Consider the following 23,837-nt stretch of genomic DNA (forward strand, 5'->3'; position numbering starts at 1 on the left):
TAATCATTTTCACTCTGATAGCTGTAGGCAACATTTGTTGGATAGTAATTAAAATAATAAAAAAGTATCTAAATTTTGCATGCATATTGTTTCTTATTTTTTTCACAGACTCTGTGTTTGTTCTTCTCCCAGCTGAAAAGCTAGAAATGAGAATTTACTTCCCATGTTCTCACCTCCTTTCCTCTATTTGATACCATATTGCAAGTTGTCATATTACATAGTGAATAACTTTAGAACTATTTGACATATTAGTTACATATTTATGTTGAAGAGCTTTTTCCCTGGACTAGTTTTAGATAGATCAATTTTATAAGTCATGATATACATACCTATATTTATACTGAATATGTTTAAGTTTTTTCCTTACCATATTTAGTTCAAGGCTTTTAATGATGACATGCACTAAAAAAAGAGCTTTTTATAAGACCTTCATTTCACAAGGCAGATGGGTACATTTCAGTTCCTCTGGGAAATCTCACAACTCTACTAGACACAGGTGAGTTTCCTACTACAACCATGAGACAGTACTTGACTTCACAAAGTAAAGACCAAGACAGTTGCTCTCATTAAGAGAGACACACATTGAGTTTCTGCAAACAAGGAGGAGCTAATGAAAACATCTAGAGGGAAACAAACTGAAATATTCCTCTAACTCACTGTGGTGCACATCAGCAATACCACACACCATGTCTGTCTTGCTCATGCTGTCAGTCCTTACAACCCAGTTCTGCAAACCCATATATGAATAACTGCTCCAAACTCTTCAGACTGAGGCTATTCATGGAATTAAAGCAGCTCTGGACCAACTGATTGTGAATAAAATTGTTGCAATATAATGTTATGTGCTGCAGTGCAGACATCTAATTTTGTATTTTGTAACTGAAACATAATTTATTTTAAAAAAAGTAGTCTCTCAGAAAAGTTACTACTAAAATCAAAACAAATTTTCTAAGGCTCTATTTACAATGCCAAAAGAATTGCATAAGCACGATTCCTGACTTTCATGAATCTAACCAGGGTGGTTATGCCCCAGAACTGAATAATAATTAAAAGTTAGATATTGGCAGCTTCAGGCTTGCTTTTCCACAGAAGCCTAAGGGGTAAATTTTAGAAGGCAAACTTCACAACAGCCACTGCATTAGGGAAAGAACATAACATCTCATGCCCAGAAAGGTGCTCAAAACTAACACCTATGTGGCAATGCAAGGATGACCCACATGAAGAGGATAAGATTTCATGCTGTCAACCATAAGGATTACCAAATAAGTTTACAAAATATGCTGGATTTTGGACACATTCATCCACCTTTCTCACTAAACCTGTATAGCAACGGTGTCCAACCTTCCTGATACCTTATGTGACCTTAACAAAAACTACATGTGGCCTGGGGACCTGAGGAGGTGAAGGAAATTCTGGGAGCAGCTTCCAGGTAGAAGAAAATGGCTCTGCTGGTATTCCAAGCCACCTGCTGCTGAATGGAGCTGAACCAGGCACACAGCTGGATCCTGGGTCAGCCAATGCCCCTTGGCTTCACAGCCTCTGTTTGCATTCTGCTGCCCAGAGCTGTGGATTCAGGTTATCTGTCACCCCAGTGGCAAAGCCTTTCTACCAAATATATGGCATCACCTTGGCACAGGACCTCTACTTAACAGCTCACAAACCATAGGTTTGCCATTGTTTAATTTCCTGGATTTTTGTTCTGTGGCCATGAGGGTTAGAAATTGCTTTTTAAAAATGAAAGCTGAGAAGTGCAAGTCAGTGTGCCTCAAGTTCCTGCAGCTTCCATATTTGTAGCATCTCAGTAACTATTGTTACTATTGCTGTAACTACTCACAACTATCAAAATATATAAGAAAGTACTGATACACTGCAGTGTAGTGAGGAGTCCCCCAGACAAAAAGAAAGCTGAGAACTTGATGTTTTGGTCATAAGCCATGGCATGTCAAAGAGCAAACTGAGCCTGGCAGGGACGGAGAGAGATTAAATGCATATGCAGACACTCGCACACACAATAATCTCTATGGAAAATGTGCTGCCCAGCTGTATATGAATGAATCCAACAACTCAGGCACCTTGCTAAGCTCCAGAGGGAAGTACTGCAAGGGACATTCCTGGGCGTCCACCCACAGTAAGTCTGTGTGCAGGAGGCGGGAAGGAGTGCTTGCCTCCCAGAGCCACCACGAGCAGGAGGGCAGTACAGGAGGCTTCTGACGGAAACATTCCCGGTTGTGTCCCAAAGCAAACAGCAATAAAACAAACTGCTAATGAGGATGCAACCTGACCCTCTGCAGAGTGAATACCCAGGACTGTGTGGCTGCAAGGGGAAGGGAAGGACTGTATCGGCGGAAACTTCAAGCTCAAGGGGACTTTTTAAAAGGCCAACAGAAAATAATGTCTGGGTACTTTGCTGGTAATAAAAGTTACTCACGAAGTAACACAGAGCAAACACCGCTTTGAAGGAAAGAGACGTCTGTTAAACGAAGAACCTTACCCTGCAGAAAGAATTCCTTTTTAACGCTAATGTTAACATTTCATTTTTGGTAAGAAACCCCTTTGAATCTTCCCCTAAGACTCTTCAGCTGCAGACACTACACGTCTCCTTTTTCTCTCTCTGCTTGCTGATGTACTCTCCTATCTTCCTTTCCAGGAAGGAAACAAACTTCTACTCAGCTTTTTGCTTTCTTTCTTAGGTGATTTATCACACTGTTACACAAACCATTCTCAGAGCCACTAGAGCCTGTGTGGGTGAAATATTTGTATTTTAGTATTTTACAACAGGAGACCAGCAGCTCCAGAAAACTAAAGAACTCACAAGCAAATCACTCATGGCAACATTCACATGCTTTTATTTGTTATTTTAAAAGGCAAGAAAACAACATATAATACACAGAAGCCAGTGCAAGGGGGGATAAAGAAATGTATTTAATGTAATTAAAGGCAACCTGTCATTCTGACACATTACTGGTTACTGGGAGTCAAATTAACAGTAGCACTTCACAAGGCAGATGTGATGGCACGAGGCAGTTGGTTTGTGGAAAGGTATCATCACTAGCCATTTCAATTAGGAGTGCAAGAGTAAACCTGGATAGGGCTCTTGCAAAGAAACTGTGATAGCCAAGAGTAATCCAGGATGTAGGAAGTTTGGGAATTGATGATTTAGGGACAGTATCATGAAAACATAAATGATACCTAATGAAGTTGTGATAATCAAACCCAAAAGATTTTTCGAGTAGTTGAACATGGGCTTAAACTTAAGTACTGGAACCACTTCATTGAAGGTGACAGACATTAACTCAGTCCTTGGACACTCTGGAATAATGGATGCCTGTCTTCCCAAGTTTCTGGAGGAGCACTACCACTAGTACTGCTGTTTTAAATAGGAGCAGACACATGGGGATGTCAAGTAACACCCAACAGAGTCACTGGGGCAGTGCTCTGACAGCAAATATGCCTGGTCTCTCCATGTCCTTTGGAATCAAGTTACTCTAGAAAAAGTGGTGTGTGCATGGTGGGCACATCCCCTGGTGAGTCTTTAGGTGGGAACAGAGCTCTCCCAAGCCCTGAGCTGAGCTGCTGAGCGGAATCTCTGCATTGTATCATCTCCCAATTACTGCTACGAAACCAGTGCACTTAGAACCAGATTGAAATCACTATTCCAGTCAGCGCAGGCAAGGCACAAAAGCAGGGAAAGGGAACAGGAAAGGAGTGTCTCTCACTCATCCAAAAGTTTTTCCCTTTTGTTATTATCCATCGGAATAAGTGGGAGCCAAGGGGAATTTCTTTCTTGGGATTGTTCTTGGACTAGCAAATGCAAAGCCACTTGCTGCACAGGTTAGGTAGGCCTTAGTGAAGAACTGTAATGAAATTCAGGTCCAGGTGCTGAATGCTAGTCCCACTATGCAGGACATATTTTTCCTATTTATTTTCTTCTCAGATTTCACCTGTAAAATGGGAACACTGTGGCAGCTCCTCAATCTCAACCTGTTAAATCCTGAGTTCAGCTGGCATAGTCACAAAGATTTTCCAACAAAGAAATCAACAATTTTCATTTGTAATACCAGAGAACCCCAAAATGTGCTTTCCTGTGACACTGCACTCAATTGCTCCAGGTACATTAACGAGATCAGGTCTGTGACACATTACAATTCCAAAAGCTTCCCACCTAAAACTAGGAATGGAATAAGCAATCCATCAGACAGTATGACATGTTCCCCAAAACACACACACACTCAAAACCTGAAAGTGGTGTCAGAATGTTTATTGAAGAGGGCAATCTGACTGGCTGAGCCGACCTGGGTAGCCGGTAACTTTTAACATAAGCAAACAGAGATACTGTAAACCTGCTGTGCATGGAAACTGTGTTTATACTTAAATTGGACTTAGAAGACTGAAGTAACTTACTAGAATAATATAGCTTAAGTTCCCAGGAGCTCTGAATGACCTCAGGATCATTCGGAAAAAAACCCCAGAAATATATGGACATATACAGTGATGCCAACTGAGTTACACAAATATTTTTGAAGTCAGCTAATAAAATACATTTTCTTGCCTACTTTTTACGATAGCTTTGCAAACATACTTTTAAAACCACACTTTTCAGCCCCACCAAACATTTTTTTGCCACTTGTGTTATCAGAACTGATGGTAAGCATTCTGCAATGTAAGTGCTGCCTCATTTACTTCTTAGTGAGTTTTGTAATTGCTGGATCTGTTCATTTTAGCCAGACTGCTGAGATTTTTACTACCACAGGACAAGATACTAAACTTTCTTAGTATTGCAGTGGAAGTACATTGGAAGGCAAAAAAAGAAACAGATGCAAGACATTTCAGATTATTCTCAGTGCCATCGATACATTGAAAAAATAATTTGATATATACAGCAAGCAAAATAGCTGTACACAGGAATATGTGCGTGCAAAGTGACCACAAATCAGGGAGAAAATGACCACTACAAATTGTGAGCTCTGTTGCTCATGAACCTAGAAAATCATTACTAGGACCATTGTAACAATGAGGGTAATCTAACCTAATATTGCATAACAAGGACTAAATTCCTATGAAAATCGGCAGATGCTAAATCTAATAGTGATATGTTTAAAATAAAAAAGAAGTAAAATGAGAAAGAGTAATTATTTTGTAACTTTGATGAAAACAGACACAAGAATCTAACAGAGCAGCATTTATTCCTCTGCCATGGGCACGACTGACCCTGAAAAGGAAAGTTGGAGAAGCACTGAGAGATGCACTGCAGGTTACCAATGGATCTGTATTCACACCTGCATTTTACACACCACTCATACAACCCCCATTTTGATGTGAAACCACCTGGCAGGCTGGCGTGAGGGACTGTGCTTTAAACAGCAAGATGCTCATCCTGCAAAGCCTGATGGATGTCCAGGATTGGGATCACTTGTGATAAAAAGGGAGCCATCAAGGCTTTGGAGGCTGGTTTGAGCTCAGTGTGGCGAGTACTCCACAAGTTTTGGTGTAATGCTAGAAAATAAATGACCCCGACAACATCTGCCAGCCTTCCGAGTAAACAGCATCGCAAATCGGTATTTGTGCAGAACAATTCCACTCCCTGAATCAGGGAGGTTGTAGCGAGGAGGGGCCAGTCCCTTCTGCAGCGAGAGCAAATGGGCTTAGAGTGAGACGGGGGGAGGCTCAGATTAGGTACTAGGAAGAATTTTTCACTGTTTGAATAATTAGGCATTGGAATAGGCTGCCCAGGGAGATGGTGGAGTCGCCGTCCCTGGAGGTGTTTAAGAGGCGTCTGGATGCGGCGCCGGGTGATGAGGTTTTGTGCTTTAGTGGTGACAGTGGCAGTCAGTACTGCGTTGACGCTTGATTTTAAAGGTCCCTTCCAACCTTGCGGACTCCACGATTCTATGAATAAGGCGACGTGGCCGTTGTGTCCCCTTTTTGGGGGTGAAACTCGGCCGTGGCAGCAGCAGGAGGGCCGGGCAGGGCAGCACTCCTGGCCCCGGGGCCGCTCCCGGCCCTGCCCGGCCCGGCCGGCGGTTGCGCGCGGCTCCCGCCCCCTGCCCTTCCTCCTCCTCCCCGGCAGGGATGGAGGCCATCGAGGAGCTGGCGCTGCAGCCCTGCACCTCCTCCCTCTACTTGCGGCCTTTCCGCCTCTCTTACCGGCAGGTGAGTGGCACCGCCGGCTCCCCCCGCCCCGGCCCCCCCGCCCGCGCCATGTTGTGGCAGTGGCGGTGCCGCCTCTCGGTGCCGCCTCTCTCTTGGTGCTGCCCGCCCCGCAGCGCCTTCGGACACCCCCTGGACACCCCCCGGGCCCGCCCGGACACCCCCCGGACATCACCTGGACACCCCCCCGGACGCCCCGCGGACCCGCCCGGATGTGGCGCTGGGGATGGGCTCCAGAGGACGCCGGGCACTGCCGGAGGGTTCCCCTTGTGCCCCCTGCCCGCCCGGGGCTGGGCCGGGGCCTTCAGCCCCTGCTGGTTTGTGGGGCGGTTCGGGCCGTGCTTCACACCCTGTGCCCACTGCGGGCTGCCCTCACCAGCTCGGTGCTTATATCCACAAATGTTCCAGTGTCTGGAGTACCTCTCTTACAAGGAGAGAGTGGGGGAGCTGGGCCTGTTCAGTCTAGAGACAACTGAGGGGATGGCATTGATGCATATAAATATCTCAAAGGTGGGTGCCAAAAGGGTAGTGCCAAAGTGGTGGTGCTCAGTGACAGGATGAGGAGCAATGGCCATAAACTAAAACACAAGAAGTTCCGCCTCAGCATGAGGAAGAACTTTACACTGAGGGTGGGAGAGCACTGGAACAGGTGCCCAGGGAGGTGGTGTGGACTCCCTCTCTGGAGACATTCCAGACTGACCTGGACACGTTCCTGTGTCACCTGCTCCAGGTGACTCTGCCTTGGACTAGATGGTCTCCATAGGTCCTTTCCAATACTACCAATTCTGTGATTCTGTGAGTTGCTCCACTGCTCTGCCAGCTGAGCCTCAGCATCCAAAGCTGGGAAGCAGGAGAGTAAATCCTGCCCCTTATCATGTTTATTATATCAGCATGAGTCACCTTTCACAGGATCACTGAGAACTGGCACCGAACTGGCACCTCCAGCAGTAGGAGGAATGCAAGGTGTAAAAGGAAAGTTGCTTCTCACAGCAAAAAGTGCTGCATGTTCCTTGGGTGCTTTCCTTGGACATGCACAAACCCAGTTGTTTTTCTGTCTGGTCCAGGTTGAGGTTTTACCAAGGGGTGGAAAGGGAAATGCAGAAGAACTTGGGCAGCCCTAGAAAGGCCTGCTACAGAGCACATCTCTTACTCCTTCTTTGCTTTACTTCTAGACACCTCAGCTGGAAACAGGAATATATATGGAGGAGGCGTCCAACAGTGAGATAAGGCACAGAAGAGAAAAAGCAAGGGTTCAAATAGGTTGCACCAAAGCAGATGAACTGATTTTTTACCTTTTTAAATGACTTCTTGTACATTTTTTTCATATAGAAAGCTCTCTTCTCATTGGTTGGAATAACTAAAATAATTGGATTTGTGAACAGCTGAGAGCTTTACAACCATTTATTGATTGGTTGATTGATGGATTTATAGGTATCAGAAGTAATCCTCAAGAACATTCATGTTCTGAATTTTTGCTGGCTCAGTTCACAAGTGACAGATCTTACTACTTAATTTCATATCTCAGTCATACTGTATTTACATGAAAAATGAGATTTAATTAAAACGTATGAAGCAGAATTACAAGATCACATTTAATTGAATAGATATGCCTTAAATGTGATGAGTATTGTAAAGAAGGAGTAAGGATTTGTTTGCTCATGTGCTGTGATTTGACAGAGACCAACATGGCACCAAATGAAGTAGACTCGACCTTCTTGCTATGTCCTCTGCTTGCACAAGTATTTGTGCAGCAACAAAGTGAGCTGGACTAGGGTCAAACCCAATCTGGACAAAAAAAAGATGTTAGTTTTAGCCTAAACAAGTTCAGTGATTCATTATGCTGGCAGAGGGGAGGTGGTAACGTGGTGCTTAGGGATGATTATTTGGGTCCTATTGAGGGCAGAGGTTGATTCTTTTGGCCACAGCAATGTCTTAAAATGAACTTGAAAGTGTAGTTTCTATGGCACCTCTGCAGAGCCTGGCTTGGGTCCAGCCTGCTGAGAGCATAACCTCGGTGTGAGCATGACTGTCTGCACCTGACCTGAGAGACAGGCCCTGTGTTTATTAGGAGCACATTTGGCATTCAAAAACTGACTTGCTAACCAAAGGGAATACTAAATATTTTCAATTATTTGACTAATTGTTTCAAAAACATTTAGGTCTGCTGAAAGCCCACCAAACAGTCAAATGTCAGAAATATAAGAGGGTTAGATGCCTGATCTGTTTAAGAATTTTTGAATATTCCACCACTCGTCTAAAACTGACAATTATTTTCAAAATCTAGCCCTTGATCTTAAAGGTTTATGGAGAGTAGGGCTTCTCCTTGTACAGCATTTATTAATTCACTAGATGGAAAAAGAAAAGAAAGTTTTCTTCTTCCCAGTCCTAAATGGTGCTGTATCTTACAGTAGCATTAGTTTCCACAAATTATCTGCACTTGCTTGCTGAACTTAAGTAAAATCCAATAAAGATGTCTTGCTAAAAAACAGAATAATCTAAATGGGGAAAACACAAATAATGGTATTTGTTGCACTGTGAAAACTGAAACTAGTTTGGGTACTTACATTATGCAATATGGGGCATCATGCTGTAATTGGAAAGTTTGGGATGGTCTTGCAGGTACTTTTTGTGAATTTGTAACACGTCCCCTACATCCCTACAAGCATTAAACTCTGAGGAAGATTCATTGATGCCTTTTTCTTTGTATTTATGTAACATGAGTGAAGGATAATTTGGGCCTTGAAGACTGATAATTTGAAATCTATTTTCAAACAGGTATATTCCTAAAATAGGCATTGGTATTTTAACATAAATCCTCTGTCCAAGGACATATATAGAGTGAGAGGTTTTTTATTTGTTTGGGTTTTCACTTCTGTTTTGCTGTACAAATAGGAAATGGAAAGAATTTTTTCATACAACATATGATTTTATGATTATTTTTAAGCATTTATGAATACTAAAGTTACATCATTGAGTTATAGACATTTCAATCAAAATTATGCTACTTATGTGGAGATAATTTGGATCCCATTGCTGTAACTAAGACAGGTAAGTCTTCTGCAGTTACACATAAATTTAGGTAGGTGATTTATATCTCAGTTTACCCTGGTGGTCTGATTTTATCCATTCAGCTTGCACCCTTCTGAGTTGTGAGCCACTGTTGTAGCAGGTTTGCAAACCACTCAAAATCTGCAAGACATCAGAAAGGGATCCATCTAGAGGCTGAAATCAAAACAAAATGCTGAGTAAATACTGTTGTAAACCCACACAGGTTACACATCTGAAGAAGATGGTGGTCACAGAAGAAGGGAGGAGCCACAGACCCAGATGGTCATCTGCCTGTTCTCAGAGGCACTTTACACATTTACAGTTGCAGGCTCAAGGACTGGATTAGTGTTTTGACCAGCTGAGTGTTTTCCTTGGATATATGATGGTTCAGACAGGAAGCTGTGGACACACAGAGCAACAGGCTTGTAATATATGCAATCAGTCAGACAGTTACTATCATGTTAGAGAAAACTCCAGCAGTGTCCTTGTAGGTTTGTGCTTGAGTCCAAAGTTTTGCTGTGTTGTAAGAGCTTGAGTCATCATTTGGATTGTACTTAATGACATACAGAAATACTGTTCAAACCACCATGAATAAAAATGTCAGTTTCTGGCTATATAGCAGTAGTGAGAATTGTAAGTCATGGTAGTTCCTGAAATTACAGCAATTTATGCCCTCAGTGCATCTGCCCTTCCCATAAGGGGCCATGAGATCTTTTCATATGAGGTCTTTCATCGTCCTCTTCCTCTACCCACTCATATTTTAAAGTCATGAGCTCTGAATTTTGCCTATAGAGCATAAAAGTGGGTGTGCACCCTCCTGAAGGTACAGATTAAACCTACGTTCTTCAAAATAGGCATCTGACAGTACCTCAAAAGGGAATTCCCTTTCTAGTTGGGATTTTCAGCTGTCAACCCTGCTCCAGGTGGGGCCTTCAGTCAAATAAGGCATGTTCTCTAAAGTGAGGTAGCCTGGGGTTGAGAGATGGATAAGGAATATCAGTTTGAGGAATATCCTCTTCGTTTTGTCAGTGGGAACCCTGTGTATGTATTTTTGTTCTGCTTGGTACTGAGAGAATTCATTTTTCCTACATACAGGATGGCATCTGGCTAGCTTTACTGTGTACTTGGCCCCAAAGTGCAAATTGACTTGTTATCTAAATTGGCTTTTTTTTTTTCAAACATTCATCACCTCCTGAAGAATTGGCTTTTTTACCAAGAACTCCATGGTAAATGTCTTTTCACTTTTTCCTATTGAAGCTTTTCTGCTTTTCATAAATAATTTATTCAAGAGACCAGAGGGATGGCTAATGAGAGATTAACTCAATGCCCAAGGGCTAGGGCATTTCCCTGGGATGTGGTAGAGTCAGGCTGCAAGATCTAACTTCAATTAATATTGCTTCCCACATCACAGGAGAGTGTGCTCACTGCTGGGAAACACATCTGTGTGTAAATCTTCAGCTCTCTTTTGTGTGTGCTAGCCAGGCACTGGCCTATATGTTAGGGAAAAAAATACCAAGTTTAAGAATTCTGCAGAGACTCCAAGTCATGAAGTAGACTCTGGGTAACAACAGTTAAGGAGAGCTGTTAGGATTTTAGGCAGCATTAAGTATCCAAATGGGAACTTGGATTCAATGTCGTGTTCTTAATCAGCATCTGATCAGAGATTTCAGTGGTTCTGCAAGTTGTATTTGGACCCTTAATGGGGGTTTTGGCAGAGCTGTGGTGGATCTTGTGTAGTAGTTAAGAAGTGACTGTGTGCAATTTTTCCCCATGCCAGTGGTTCTTACCCTTTGCAAATCAGCATAAAGTAGGTTTGCTCCAGCTCTTACCCTGCTGTTCCAGTTCAAACCCACCTCCATCAGCTCTTTAAGTCAAATCACTGAGCTTTACATAGAACTAAGTGAATTGCCTTTGATTATTCTTTTTGATGACCTCTGTGCTAGGGACAGTCCCCTTCAAAGGGGAGGCAGAGCATGAGCTGGGTCAAAGCATCTATCTGAGGGAATAATACCTTGAGCTGTTACAGAAACTTTTGTCCAGAGCTCACATATCAAAGCCTTTGTGGGTCTCACCCAGACTCCTATACCTTTGTTTTTGAGGGTGGTTCTGGCAAGGGGGCTCTTGCCGCTGTTTCCTTGCATTGTATAAACATATTATGTGCTTTCTGCCCAGGAATTTTTAGAAGTTTGCCACCAGACTAGAATCAACTGTCGGTAATTCTCCCAGTGTGTTATGTACGTGAGTGAGTTTGTGTTTTGAATCTGTGGAATGGTGGCTGGGCATCTGTTTCAGTGATGTGGGGTAAAACCTCAAAAACTCCGTGCATATCCCTGAACATTGCAGTCAGTAGTGGTATATGGGAACTATGTGCTCTTTTCTGAGCTTCACATTCCTTCCACACTTCAGAGCAGGCCAATGCCTGAGCATCACATTTCCTCCATAGATGCAGTGTTTAGAATAATTAATTTTAAAGTTAAACATGCAAAATGCTCCCTTCGAGTTCATGTTAATGCATGATTTCATTCACTTTTAAGGAAATTATATTATTATATCTTTGAGTTTTCTAAGTTCTTCTAAAGGAATTTTCAAGGCTTCTGTAGATTTTAAAATATAATGAGCTTTGTAATGGGTAGAAAATGTGCTGATCAGGATTCAAACCATCAGTGAAGAAGGAGTTTCTTATTTCTAATCAGAGATTTGCTACTGCTTTCTTTTGTGTCTATGAGCAACCACTGTTTCTGTGCCTTACAACTTAACTGTCTTGGAAATGTCATGAAGATTAAAATACGTGTAGAAAGAAGTGAGGCCAGTACCATTGATGTCATGAAAACTTTGAAGATGAAAAAAGCAAAGCAAGGCAGTGCTACAATAATATTAATAATCTTATTTTGCCTTCAGATTTTTTTATAAGGTAGGAGCAACATGAATGTGCCCAGCTGCCTGAAATATTCTCTGGAACTTCCGTCTGCTTTTTTATAAACATAAAACATTCTTTTCTATTTTGACAGTTAAAAATTATACTGTTTAGGGAGTAAACAGATTTTTAAGTTACTTGTTCAAACAAGTAAGTCTTCTGTTGAATCTTCAAAAGATTCCAGCAGTAGGAAATATGTTACCAAGTAATACATTTATTTGCAGTTCACTTTTTCAAAGCAGTAGTGCAGTGAAAGGAGATGCCATTTTTTGCTGCAAAGTTTGTCTCATTTTCTTCAGCTTGTCAAGTCTGATATGTCAGTATATAGCATTAATCTTAAATGGAAACGTACTGCTTCTAGCTCAGAGGCTCCCTGAGCTGCAAATTGCAGGAATCTGACAGTGTTTTAACAATATATTCTTCCTTGGGCATCTTGTCAGAGGTAGGATCCTGGATAAGACTAATTTTTGATCTGATTGCTGCTGTATTAACTGGGAATTACAGTTAAAGTGCCTTGTAATTCTTTTATATGGGTGAAAGAAAAGAAACATTAAGTTTTTGCAAAGACAGCATTAGGGAGGTAAATACAGAGGGAACATAATTTCCTTTGAGAGAAATGGTGTTCTCTGCAATTAGAGCACAGATTTAAGAAAAGGAATTACAGAATCTATGTGTATCTGTTTCTGGCTCTGCCATATGCTTTGAATCCAGCTCTGGAAAATTGTACAAGTTATTTTTGTATAAGACATCTATGAATTTCTTAAGGGGGAAATGAGAAGCATTAGTTAATGAGAGTAGAAGTTGAAAAGAACACTAGTACTTGTTTTTGTTTCAGTGAATATTATGTTATATTAGTCTTCATTTCTTTATCCAGCGTGCTTTGCCAAGTGACTGTAGGCTTCTTTGAAGTAATTGCATGAAAAGTAGTTAACAGTGACAAAACTTCATATTTTTGGGTCACTCACATTGCAATTTAAAACACTTGTGACAGCAAATGTCACGTATTGGATAGAATAAGGCTTTGTTGAGCATCTTTTGTAGCATCCTTGCACAGGGATGAAATGTGTCTGTATTTGCATAAATGAACAGTAAAATCTCATTTAATGCCATCAGCAGCCAGACTGCTTTGAGTTACTGCACAATAACTATAAAATTAAGACTGAGTATTGGGGGAGGTACATAAGCTTTAGTTAGTTTAAACCAGTACTTCTCAAGTTGTGGTATGTAGCTCACAGAGAGCCATTGGAATACTTGTCGGTCATCCATGGGAGTTCAACTAAGGAAAGCAGATCAATTATTAGCTGATTTTAATATGCTACCAAGGTCTGCAGCTTCACTGTAAGATGTTTCCAGCTCTGCAGATGGAGAAGTTGAAAACCATCAGCTCTTACTGTACACCTCTCCAGTAGCCTCATCTGCAAGGACTTGTCTACACAGGACTTTCCTGATTAACTCCGTGTCTCGTTCTACAACAAAGAGTCTGGTTCTGTTTACGTTAAACCATTTTCAAAGTACGATTGCACTTTGAATTCATACCCTGCCTTAATCCATGTTAACTTTCTAGTGTGTGCCCTAAGGGAGCAGTAAACTAAACTGGATGACTGTGTCCACACTGGGGTTTAATGGAGTTTAAGTAGCAGAATTCAAGTTCATCAAGGTACTTATTTCAGATTCGTTTTCTTGATGTCCTGGTATAGACAAGCCCTAAGAATAAAAGTGGTTTAGTTCTAAGTGAATGAGCCATGTTAAAAAATCCACCACTGAGGTTTTATTATACTTTTGTGTGTGAAATACAACTACTGTAGGGTATAAAGTAGGCTATTTTGTCTTGTTTGGTACCATCTCTTTTGTAGTAATTGTAGTTAGATCTAAGAAATAAAATAGTGCTCAGGTTCTTTGACAGCTAACTGCTTTATTTGTTTTTCAGTTTGGATCAAAATATATGTGTTGCTTAAACAGCAGAAACTTCTTTTTCATTACAAGGAATCTGTCATCCTAATAACAATCTAGCTATGACATTGTGTGTATTTGATGTGTTTTAAAGCAGATGAATTTTAAGTGTTAATAGCAAATCTGAATATTAGGGAAATTAGACATTTTCTGTAAATGGCAGTATTCTTTAAAATACCTGAGTTTGATGGTCTATATGTGATGAAACTATCCTATTGTATTCCTGAAAATACAAGTGTGTTCTAAATAACAATTTTACCTCAACTGCTGCCATATTTAAAATACATTTGTATTTTCAGCTGTAACTCATAAAAGGTCATCTCCTGTGCTTTGAAAACTCTACACAAGTTGATACTGCATAAATAAGCATGTTTTACACAGCAGGCATAGAATGTTATCTTCCCCTCTGACTTGCATTCAGATTAATTATTCTTCATCATTTGTAACTAAAACAAGTTAAAAGAATCTAGGTTTCTGGTACTGTCCTTCAGACATTGATCAAAATCTTGTTAATAGAGTAACCCCGAAGTTTACTGAAGTTTAAACAAAGTAAAGCTCAGTTTTTCTTAGTGGTCCGCTCATGTCACACTAAAGCCCTGATCACTGATCAAAACAGCATTAATTATTTGTTTCACATTGCGGTTGCTGTGTCAAAATCCTTTAAATACCTCTTGGAGCAGAGAGGGAATCTTACGGCCTGTGACAGAGCAGCTGGTCTGGACATGGGCTGATGCCCCAGTTGACAGGTTGTTGGATTAGAAAGAATATCAAAGGCAGTGAGTAAGATTAGGGATAAGTGAACATCTGACAGCAGTTTGCAGCAGGGGAGAACAGATGATAAACAATGGGAGCGGGGGTGCGTGGGGGGGTGAGAGGTGAGAAGGCCATGGGAAAAGTGTGGCGGCAATCACTAAAGCTCCAGGTTGCTGAGCCTCATGAATAGAACAGGAAATGGGATTTGCTGGGACAGATGTGCTGAGCGGTGATGAATACATTATAGGGAAATGAGGCTAAACTCCTGAAGGTGAGAGATGTTCTTTCTCTGAAAACAGAAAATATGGGAAAATAAAAGTTTGCACCCCCACAGAGAAGTAAGCATTAATACTTGAAAAATAATACATAAAGAAGTAATATTAATGGTGATTTTAATTAAATTATTATTCCACAGTAGCATTCACCATGACCTCTAAGTTCTGTATAGTCTTGCAGTGCAATTACATATATAGGATTTATTTTAGTCAGAAGATTGCACAAATGGTGGAATAGCTTGAATAATGGCACAGCCTGGGATGGAGACTCTGACTGGATAATGCTTAGAGACAGATATTTTGTATCTGGCATGTATTATATAGCATTCACATAACATATGTTCGATCCTGCCACTGTTAAGAGACTTTACTGATGATCTTGTGAGGTCCTTTCAGCCTTAACATTTTTTCAATTCTATAAAGTGATTGAATGCTTGCAGAAAATCATACATAACTCTTCCTGTTCCTTAGGGTATCGTTTCTGTACGTCTTTGACTTCCTTAGTTTATATTCTTGAGGGATTCTTTTTCAATATTATGATATATTTGTCTCAGAAAGCCAACAGAAACTTTTTGTATGTTTACTGGTAAGACTGTGTGTCAGTTCTTTAACTTCGAATTTCTTACATGTTTTTTTTTACAAGTTTTTTAGGGAAAAACCCTTAAAAAACCTCTTGCACTAACATTTTTATAGTGTATTACTTTAGCTGAAGGGGGGAGGTGCAGAAGGTATGATTGTTGGTGTTGTTCTGAGAAAGTATCAATAAGATTTGTTCACAAGACATCTAGAAATTTATTCCACAATGTATTCTCCCAGTTTGAGTTACAAACCTGAGCTTGCTAAAGTAATGTATATACACAAACTGTGAGAGTCACCAACTGAAAAACATAAAGCTCAATGGTGTAAGGACAAGAGGTGACTGAGTTGTAATGGGAATGCCCACCATCTGTCCTCTCTGACCTCGGATGTGCTGCCCCTGTCCTCCAGATGAGGAGCCAAGTAGCTGACCTGCTTTAGTCCCTGCTTGGTCCCAGCCACGTGCCCTGTAACTGTAGCTCTAGTTTTTAAAAGAACGACAAATTGTAACCAGAATTTGGATTAATATGTCCTAGAGGCCCATTCATCGATTTAGCTGTTCATGTTCCAAAATCCTCTGTGCAGTATTTTGACCACAGTGGCATCACTTGAATACAGGAACTGTAGAGCTCTGGAGTTTCAGAAGTTGCCCAGAATTACTGATCAACAAAGTTTGCCCTGCAGCTGGACATGATCAAAGAAATAAAGTGCTGGTGAGCACAGCAAATCTCCGTTAAAAAATATTCTTTACTGATTCTGATCTGCATAAGTACTGTCCTAACAGTTCTGTTTTTATAAAACCTTGATTTCTGCATTTGCATTAAACTATAACCAAAGAACTTTTCATTTTTACAGACAGATCCCATTTTGAAAAAGTGGTTGAAGATTATTTGCAGTTGCCTTGCATAGTTCTTCCTACCCCAATATTGAAACTGATGCAGTGTCAGTTTCACATGAAGTTTCAGAAATACTGCAGTAAGATATGGAACTGTATGTAAATCACCAATCAATTAATCAAGAGTTAATTCAGTTTATTCAATGACAGTTGTGTGTGACTTTTAAGTAACAGGTACATTTTTCTGTAGTAGTGCTCTCTTTAGAATGGGTGACAGGTTAGAAGATGTTCACAAGTTCCCACAAATTATTTGAATCTTTCTTCATGTTATTTTTTCTAAGTGGGAAGATGATGATGAGATGAGCACCTCTATGGGAATCAGATTTCACTTGAATCTATCAAAATTGGGAGGTAAAGATGAAATTAAGAAAATAACAGAACCTGGAGGTAGTTGCGTGTGTCACTTTGAAATGATTTTTGGGGGGATGGGGAGAAAGGAGAGGATGAAAAGCCCTGAGGATCTTTGTGAGGAGGGTCTGTGAGAAAGTCTTAGGAGAAAAATCTAAAGATTGTTCTTAAGCTTTGGCTTCTGTTAGCCCCCTGCTGCTGTTCTTCATCAAGTTGTTTTAATGGCTTTCAAAGCAAGTGAGTGGAAAATGGTTTCTCTGGAACTTTAAGGAGCATGAACTGAAAACTGTCATGGCTTTATAAGTGAAACACATCAAAGATTGATGGAAGAATTGCTTGTTAAACACATTGTAGATTTAATTTTTAAAAATGGGAGATACCATAAAAGAGACATCATATCATCATAACTACCTAAAGGTGAAAGTTTAATGGCTTGTCATCTGCTCAGGAACCTGTGTTAAGTATCTCTTTCATAGCTTTTGTGACCCTCTGTATGTCTGCAAGATTTTTTTTTTCTGAGAGTGTGTAATGGGTTTGATCCATGGCTTCTTTCTTTTTCCAAAGTACAGAGGGAAAAGTAACAAAACAGAAAAATGTGCATGGTGGTTCCTGTGCTTTTGAATTTTCTTTCTGTGCTTAGGGATGCCTTGTTCTAGTGGTTTTAATCCCCTAATGCTTCAAATTCTTACCTATTTCTGAAATAGTTGGTTTTCTTTGTATTGCAGTACATAATATTTCCTCTGTGTGTTCAGTGTGTGCAAAGCACATTTGTGTATCATTGTATGTTTCTTCTGGAACTTGTTCCTCTCACTTTCCTATCCTCTCCTTGCTCTCTTTTACCTCCTCAGTCCTCTCAGTCAGTAAATAGTACGTTGTTTAGAATTGTGTAGTAATCATTTAAAAAAAAAGTGTGCCTAGAAAACAGTGTTTCCAGTGAGACTCTGAGCTTCATTCTTTTAAGCTAAATGCATGTTTGGATGTTATGCTGCATATGATCAAGTTGCACATTTAGAAAGCAAATGCAAGCAATTGTTTTAAAAGACTAGAAGAATTCCTCAGGAGGCTGATAAAGCACACTGTGCACTATTCACTATCTTCAGATTTCAAAAATATTCAGTGCTGTAGTTCTAGTTTTCATTAATGTGTTTTTTCTGTAGTTAACCAGTTACATCTATGCATGATTCTGATTCTAGATCTGATTTTTAATTTAAAAATATTTTTTACCCAAGAGCCTAATTATATGGTGATGGCAATTACTGGATTTCGTGCACATGACAGGCTTAAAGATGGTATTTATCATCAAAAATCATGACATTATTTGAGTGATTCTATAAGATTTTCATGATGTATGAGGTCATTTAAATAGGGAGTAAGAATATTGACTATGCAATCAACTATATAGAATTTGGTAACTTGGTGATACTGTTTTAAGGACTCTTTTCAATTTGTCATTTTAGCTGATGTTTTATTTATTTGTAATGGCTGTTTGTGAACTCAGAATGGAGGTACCACTTTGGTTTGTTGCATAAAAAGATTCTAGACTATAAATGAGACTTGGCCAGACATTAAGACCCTTAGTATGTGTTTTTATAACCTTCTGAAATTCCAGCCTTGCTGAGTAAAATGAGGGTTTTGCTTCTCTCCTTGGTGAGGCCAGATCTTCCCGTGCATTATTCCTATTCAGTCCTAGTTTAGGCAAATTCAAAAGTAATCTGTTTGTTTTGGTTTTCTTTTTACTTGGTAAGAACAATTATTAGAGTAGTAGCACTTGAGTGCTTTTTGACCAGAAATTGTAAGTTCTGACAAACTGAACTGGAAGTCAAGATATGAAAAAGATAGGGGAAATGAGTAAATTTGTTTATTTACTTTAACATTGTAAATAATTAAAGAAAATATTTAGGATATGACCTAGTAGCTCTTGTATATATTTTTATCCAGAACTGCTGAAATAAACTATCACTGTTGACTTCATTCAGTTTCATTTTGGCTTTAAGATCTAGTTATCTTAAGATCTTTGTTATCATTTGACTGCTTAAACTTGTTGAGCTTTTGAAGCAACAGGATTAGAAGAAAATTTTGCCGTCAAATCTTCTGGCAAATCTCTTAGAATGTCATATGTGTGTCTGCACTTAGCACTCTGCTTTCAGCTTTGTAATATTTCTGACACTTGAAAATATTGGACATAGAAGATTTCTGGCTTACTTTGTTTGCAAGGCTCGTGTTACTCTTCAGAGTAACATTTCCACACCACTGCAGCTTGTACAGTGTAACATTTGTTGGGTAACTCATCTGACTTGCACTGCTTAGATAAGTTAAAAAATAATGTGAGATAAGTTAAAAAATAGTGTGAGATTATTTCATGTATTGATAAGACAAGGAGTCTTATCACTGAAAGAAGATAGATTTAGATCAGCTATTAGGAGGAAATTCTTTACTGTGGGGCTGGCAAGGCACTGGCACAGGTTGCCCACAAAAGTTGTGGGTGGATGCCCCATCCCTGGAAGTGTTCAAGGCCAGTTGGATGGTGCTTTGAGGAACCTGGTCTTAGTGGAAGGTGTCCCATGGCAGAGGGGTTGGAAGGCAATGATATTGAAGGCTCCTACCAGCCCAAACAATTCTGTGGGTTTTGGCATTCTATTCAGTGAAACGAGTCACTCACTAATCATTAGTACAGAAAGTACTGCTACAGTACTTTATGGGATAGTTCTGCCAAATTTGAAACCTAAGTGTCTCCCTCGTTGTTTCTATAAACCATCCTTTTTTTCTTGTCAAGGAGAGATGGTTGACCTGTCAGTCTGGAGAACCCTGTTCCTTTTTAGCTCATTACTTTCTCTGTGATCTGTCTAGGAGTTAAAACTCTTGGCAGAACTCTTACAAGGCTCATGGGAATGTACAAGCCTCCCTAGATCATTATGGTACCCTCCATAGAGAAAGATTAATTTGTAAAAGTAACAATATAAAGTGTAAGAATTATGTTGGGGGGTGGGAGAGTAGAGATTTAATCATGCCCAGTGGCTGAAAAAAGTCAGGGAAACGATTTCACAAAACGGAAAAACTGTTGAAATATTTGCTTTTGAAGTGTTTCTCAAAAAAATGAGATGAACACCAGTTGGCATTGTGTCTTCCCTCCCCTCTGTCTCTACATTCTTTCAGCCCCTGTGGTGGAGCAGTGTCATGCCTTCCAGTCCTGCATTAAGTGGGATGACAAACCACACCTAACAGTTGTGCCTTAGGGAGATGATGAAAGGGAAAAGAACTTTCTGCGGTGCTGTATTTTCTATGCCTCTTGGTCTGAAAGGGTGTCTTGCTCTTGCAAGGGAAGGTGTGTAATTGTCTGTAGTACTTGTGGATGTTAAACCTGCATTCTCAGACCAGCCTTGCTGACCCTGTGGAGCGAACTTGTGACCTTCATTCTTTGTCTGAGATTTTAGGCTCTTCTGTATGTGCTGGGTTCGTGCCATTGCATGCTTTGGATAAAGTCTTAGAGTGTCTTGGTGTTCTGTTGAAGGAGCCAAAGAAATGGCCAATAAATAGTTTTAACATGCTCACAATATTGAGTATTGCTGAGGAAACATGCTCAAAATCCTGGGACCTTGTCTATGAACAGCCTTGCAGGAAGTGGTAGCCTGGAGTTACTGTGAGACCTGGTGTGTAGGAGGGTCCTTCCCTGCTCTTACTTCATGGAATCACAGCAGTGCTGCACCTGGCTTTGTTCCCAACTTTGATGAAACTCGGGATCTCCTGGCTGCTGCTTGTTAACCTTGGTCAGTCTTGTTAATGCTGTTGCTTTGTTGGCCTGTACAGCCTGGTGTGTGAGGAAGGTGTCCAGTTATTGAGCTGTGTTGTCCCTGCATTGACTTTAATTCGGCATCAGAAATATTTTGTCCTTTTTAAGTCATATATAAATGAATAGATTTGTTAGTTATTTTTAAAATCATGTGACCCACACTATTGCTTTTCAGGTGCATTTGCCAAGTAACTTTGCAGTTATGCATGATGGATTGTTTTCTGTGTTGGGGGTTTTTTAATCCAATTTTAATGAGACAACAGTCTATGCATGGGCTTTTCTCATCGGTATTCTGCTTTAGGTGCCGTGGTCAGTAGGTTTTGTTTCTGAAATTAGAACAATGTTCATCAACTGCATAGTTTTTGAATGCAGTTTTGTTATCTATCTATAAATGAAGTGGTCCAGTACTGTGGTAGCAGAGGGATAATTTTTTTCCTGTGCTGGCACTTTGTCAGCCAGAGAAGATTTTAATCAGATCCCATGTAAGTTGCAGTGGATTGTTAGAATGACTAAAGAGCTAATGAGAAATATTAGACAATTGATGGTGGTGATTAGCTTTTGGCTGAAATACCAGTGGCAACTTAAACTGTGGTTTTATGGTGTTGTCAGTGTTGTTTTCCTGAATGGCATAGTGAAATTAGTGATGAAAGGACAGTTTCTTTCCTTCCTCTTAGGGATGAGGGTCATGACCTAGGGTAGCAAAGAAGAAATTATGCTTGTAGGCGTAGTGGTTGCTTTGGGACTGATGATTTTAAGATTCATTTTCTGCTTCTACTTACTTTACTTGTGTTTGTGTCTCTCCCTGCTGTGCCTGCAGGGGTGAGGCGAGAGCCCTAAATCCCAGCAAAGTCAGAGGGGTGAATGTCTCTGAGTCAGAGATCCTGCATGAGGCAGCAGTCCCAGATGCTCTGGAGGGCTATAGCAGTCAGAGGACTCATGAGCTGTGGGAATGTGATGTGGACCAAAGCAGTGTTTGCCCAATGTGTAGCATTTGGAGAGTCCTCTTCCTATGGGGTTGAAAGGTTACTTTGACTAATGAGTGTTACAGGAAGTTGCTCAAGAATATTTAGGGAGAATTCTCATCAGCTATGGGATCTTGGACTTGCAATGGGGACTTTATATTAAATTTTACTCTGTCTTGAAACAGCTACTACAGACAGACAGGATTGATTAAGGCATGTTATGATCAGTGCAGAATTATTTCCCCTGTCATTAAATATCACTCATCTAAAATTTCAGTCAGGCCCTGTATCTTGGTAACTCTGTGGTCAAAAGAATCAGCTACCAGTGGACCAGAAAAGATGGAAACAGGTTTCCTGGAAATGTTTGTAATTCTTCTGATGTCTTTGAAAAAACAAATTCTTATAAGTATCTGTGTCTCAGCAAAATTTAGCAGTTTGGGAAATGTTGTCTTTAGTAACTTAGGAGTTTAGGTGCTGTTTTCCAAAGGAATTTTCAGCATTCAGTCTCACTGAATTTCACTAAAACTCCATCAGGTATTGGAGCAGAAATAGTTCTGACATCTTAGACAAATACTGCAATTTAAATCTCACTACAGAATAAGACATTGTTCAGTAAAGATGTTTAGGTGGTATTTGGGAGTTCTGGCTTTTGGTTGAAATGGCTGTGACTCAGAGTAAATTAAGTTCTTCCATCTTTCCAGTGAAGGCCTTAAAAGTGAAGGTTATTGAATGTCAAAAATGTTTACTTGAATCTTGTCTTTTAGAGTTGTTCATGAATTATTTAAAATTGGAGTAGCAATACGAACCAATGTCTGTGTTTCCCAGATTCATTTATTACTGAACTTTACAGCCATTCTGTTTGTTTGTTTCTAACATTTCTTAAATGAACTTGCAACAATTTATACAAGTAGGGAAAACTGCAGAAAAAGAAATGAAGTGCAGAACACCCAGGAGATCCCAGCAGCCTTTTGTTGAGGTAGTTACCTGGCTTTTGTTCTCTAAGCTGGAGCCTCCTGGTCCTGTTTCTCAGCCTCTTACTATAGTTACTGCAAATTGTGTGAGATTTTTTCTTTAGCAATAATAGAAAATATTGGTAAAAGATTAGAGAAATGGCCTTTTTCTGTGGAGGCTTTTGGCAAGTATGGGTGGAAGTGGCTGTGTGAGATGTGCAGTAAATCTGTTTGAAAGTGCAGCACTTGTTTACTGTAAAGTATTTTTCTGTCCCATCAGTGAAATGCACAGTTTGCAAATTATATTATCTCTGTTAAAACATCTTTCATTATTAGGAATATATTCCTTAACTATGTTCAGTCAAAGTTTCAGGTTTCATGTTTTACTATAATGTTGTGAAAAAAGTAGTGTTAATAATTTGGTAAATGTGGAAAGTGTATGCTCTTTTCATCCTTGCAAAATAAGAAAGTGCATCACAGACTTAAAAGTTCCCACAGTTTAGTGAAAATGGCATAATACGTGCAGAAAAATTCAATAATACAACAAGAATTTAAATAAAAGAACAGTTGAATACTCGCTTTAATTTTTGTCTTTTGTATACACTGACACTGGAGTCTGAAAACTCTATGTGTGAGCAATCGGTTGCTTTGTACAGAATTGGATTTAACTCACTACTAAGAAGTTCCCATCTGTATCTCAGCTTATAACCTTAAATTATATGCTGGCTTGGCAGTAAAATGATGAGAGAAAAGTCATAAATTTGACCTCTGTGCATATTGTGTTTCTTAAGGCAAGCTCTGCATCCTTATTCTTTGTATTATGGATTTCAGTGTGTTACTACAGATTTGCCTTGGGAAAAAAGTGTGTTAGATCTGTTTGTGCAATTGTTGTTGATAACGATGGATATCAAAAACAGAAAAACAAGGTGGGAAAGGAGATTTGACTTAATTTAGTGTAGTTATATGCACTTAATTCGTGTGTTTTATAAATTTCATTCAAACGTAAGCGATCTCACTGATAGTTGACTGCCAGGCTAAACTGCAACAACTCCATTGTTGAAAAGTACACACAAAAAACAAACTGTGACCTGAAAAGTAAACTTCCAGAGGATTATAGGAGAAAGTTTACTTACACATCAAGTATCTTAGTTGTAATTGTTCTGGCAGTTGATGTACATAAAATGAACAAAGTGGCTTGGCCCAGTTTTGCATTAACAGTTGAATAAATTAAT

At 39.9% G+C, this 23,837-nt stretch overlaps 1 protein-coding gene across 2 annotated transcripts in view; it reads left to right on the forward strand.

Moving 5' to 3' along the window:
- The first annotated feature begins 5,690 nt into the window (after positions 1-5,690).
- Positions 5,691-23,837, forward strand: part of NUDT14 (nudix hydrolase 14) — a 57,990-nt gene continuing 39,843 nt past the window's right edge. The window contains exon 1 of one of the 2 annotated variants that reach the window (XM_071557370.1): positions 5,691-6,150. In XM_071557370.1, the coding sequence (XP_071413471.1) occupies positions 5,778-6,150 (373 nt within the window). In that variant the 5' untranslated portion in view covers positions 5,691-5,777. The remainder of the gene's footprint in view (positions 6,151-23,837) is intronic. The other variant, XM_071557371.1, reaches the window with a different exon arrangement.

Source organism: Pithys albifrons, chromosome 6 (assembly GCF_047495875.1).
Source record: "Pithys albifrons albifrons isolate INPA30051 chromosome 6, PitAlb_v1, whole genome shotgun sequence".
NCBI lineage: Eukaryota > Metazoa > Chordata > Aves > Passeriformes > Thamnophilidae > Pithys > Pithys albifrons.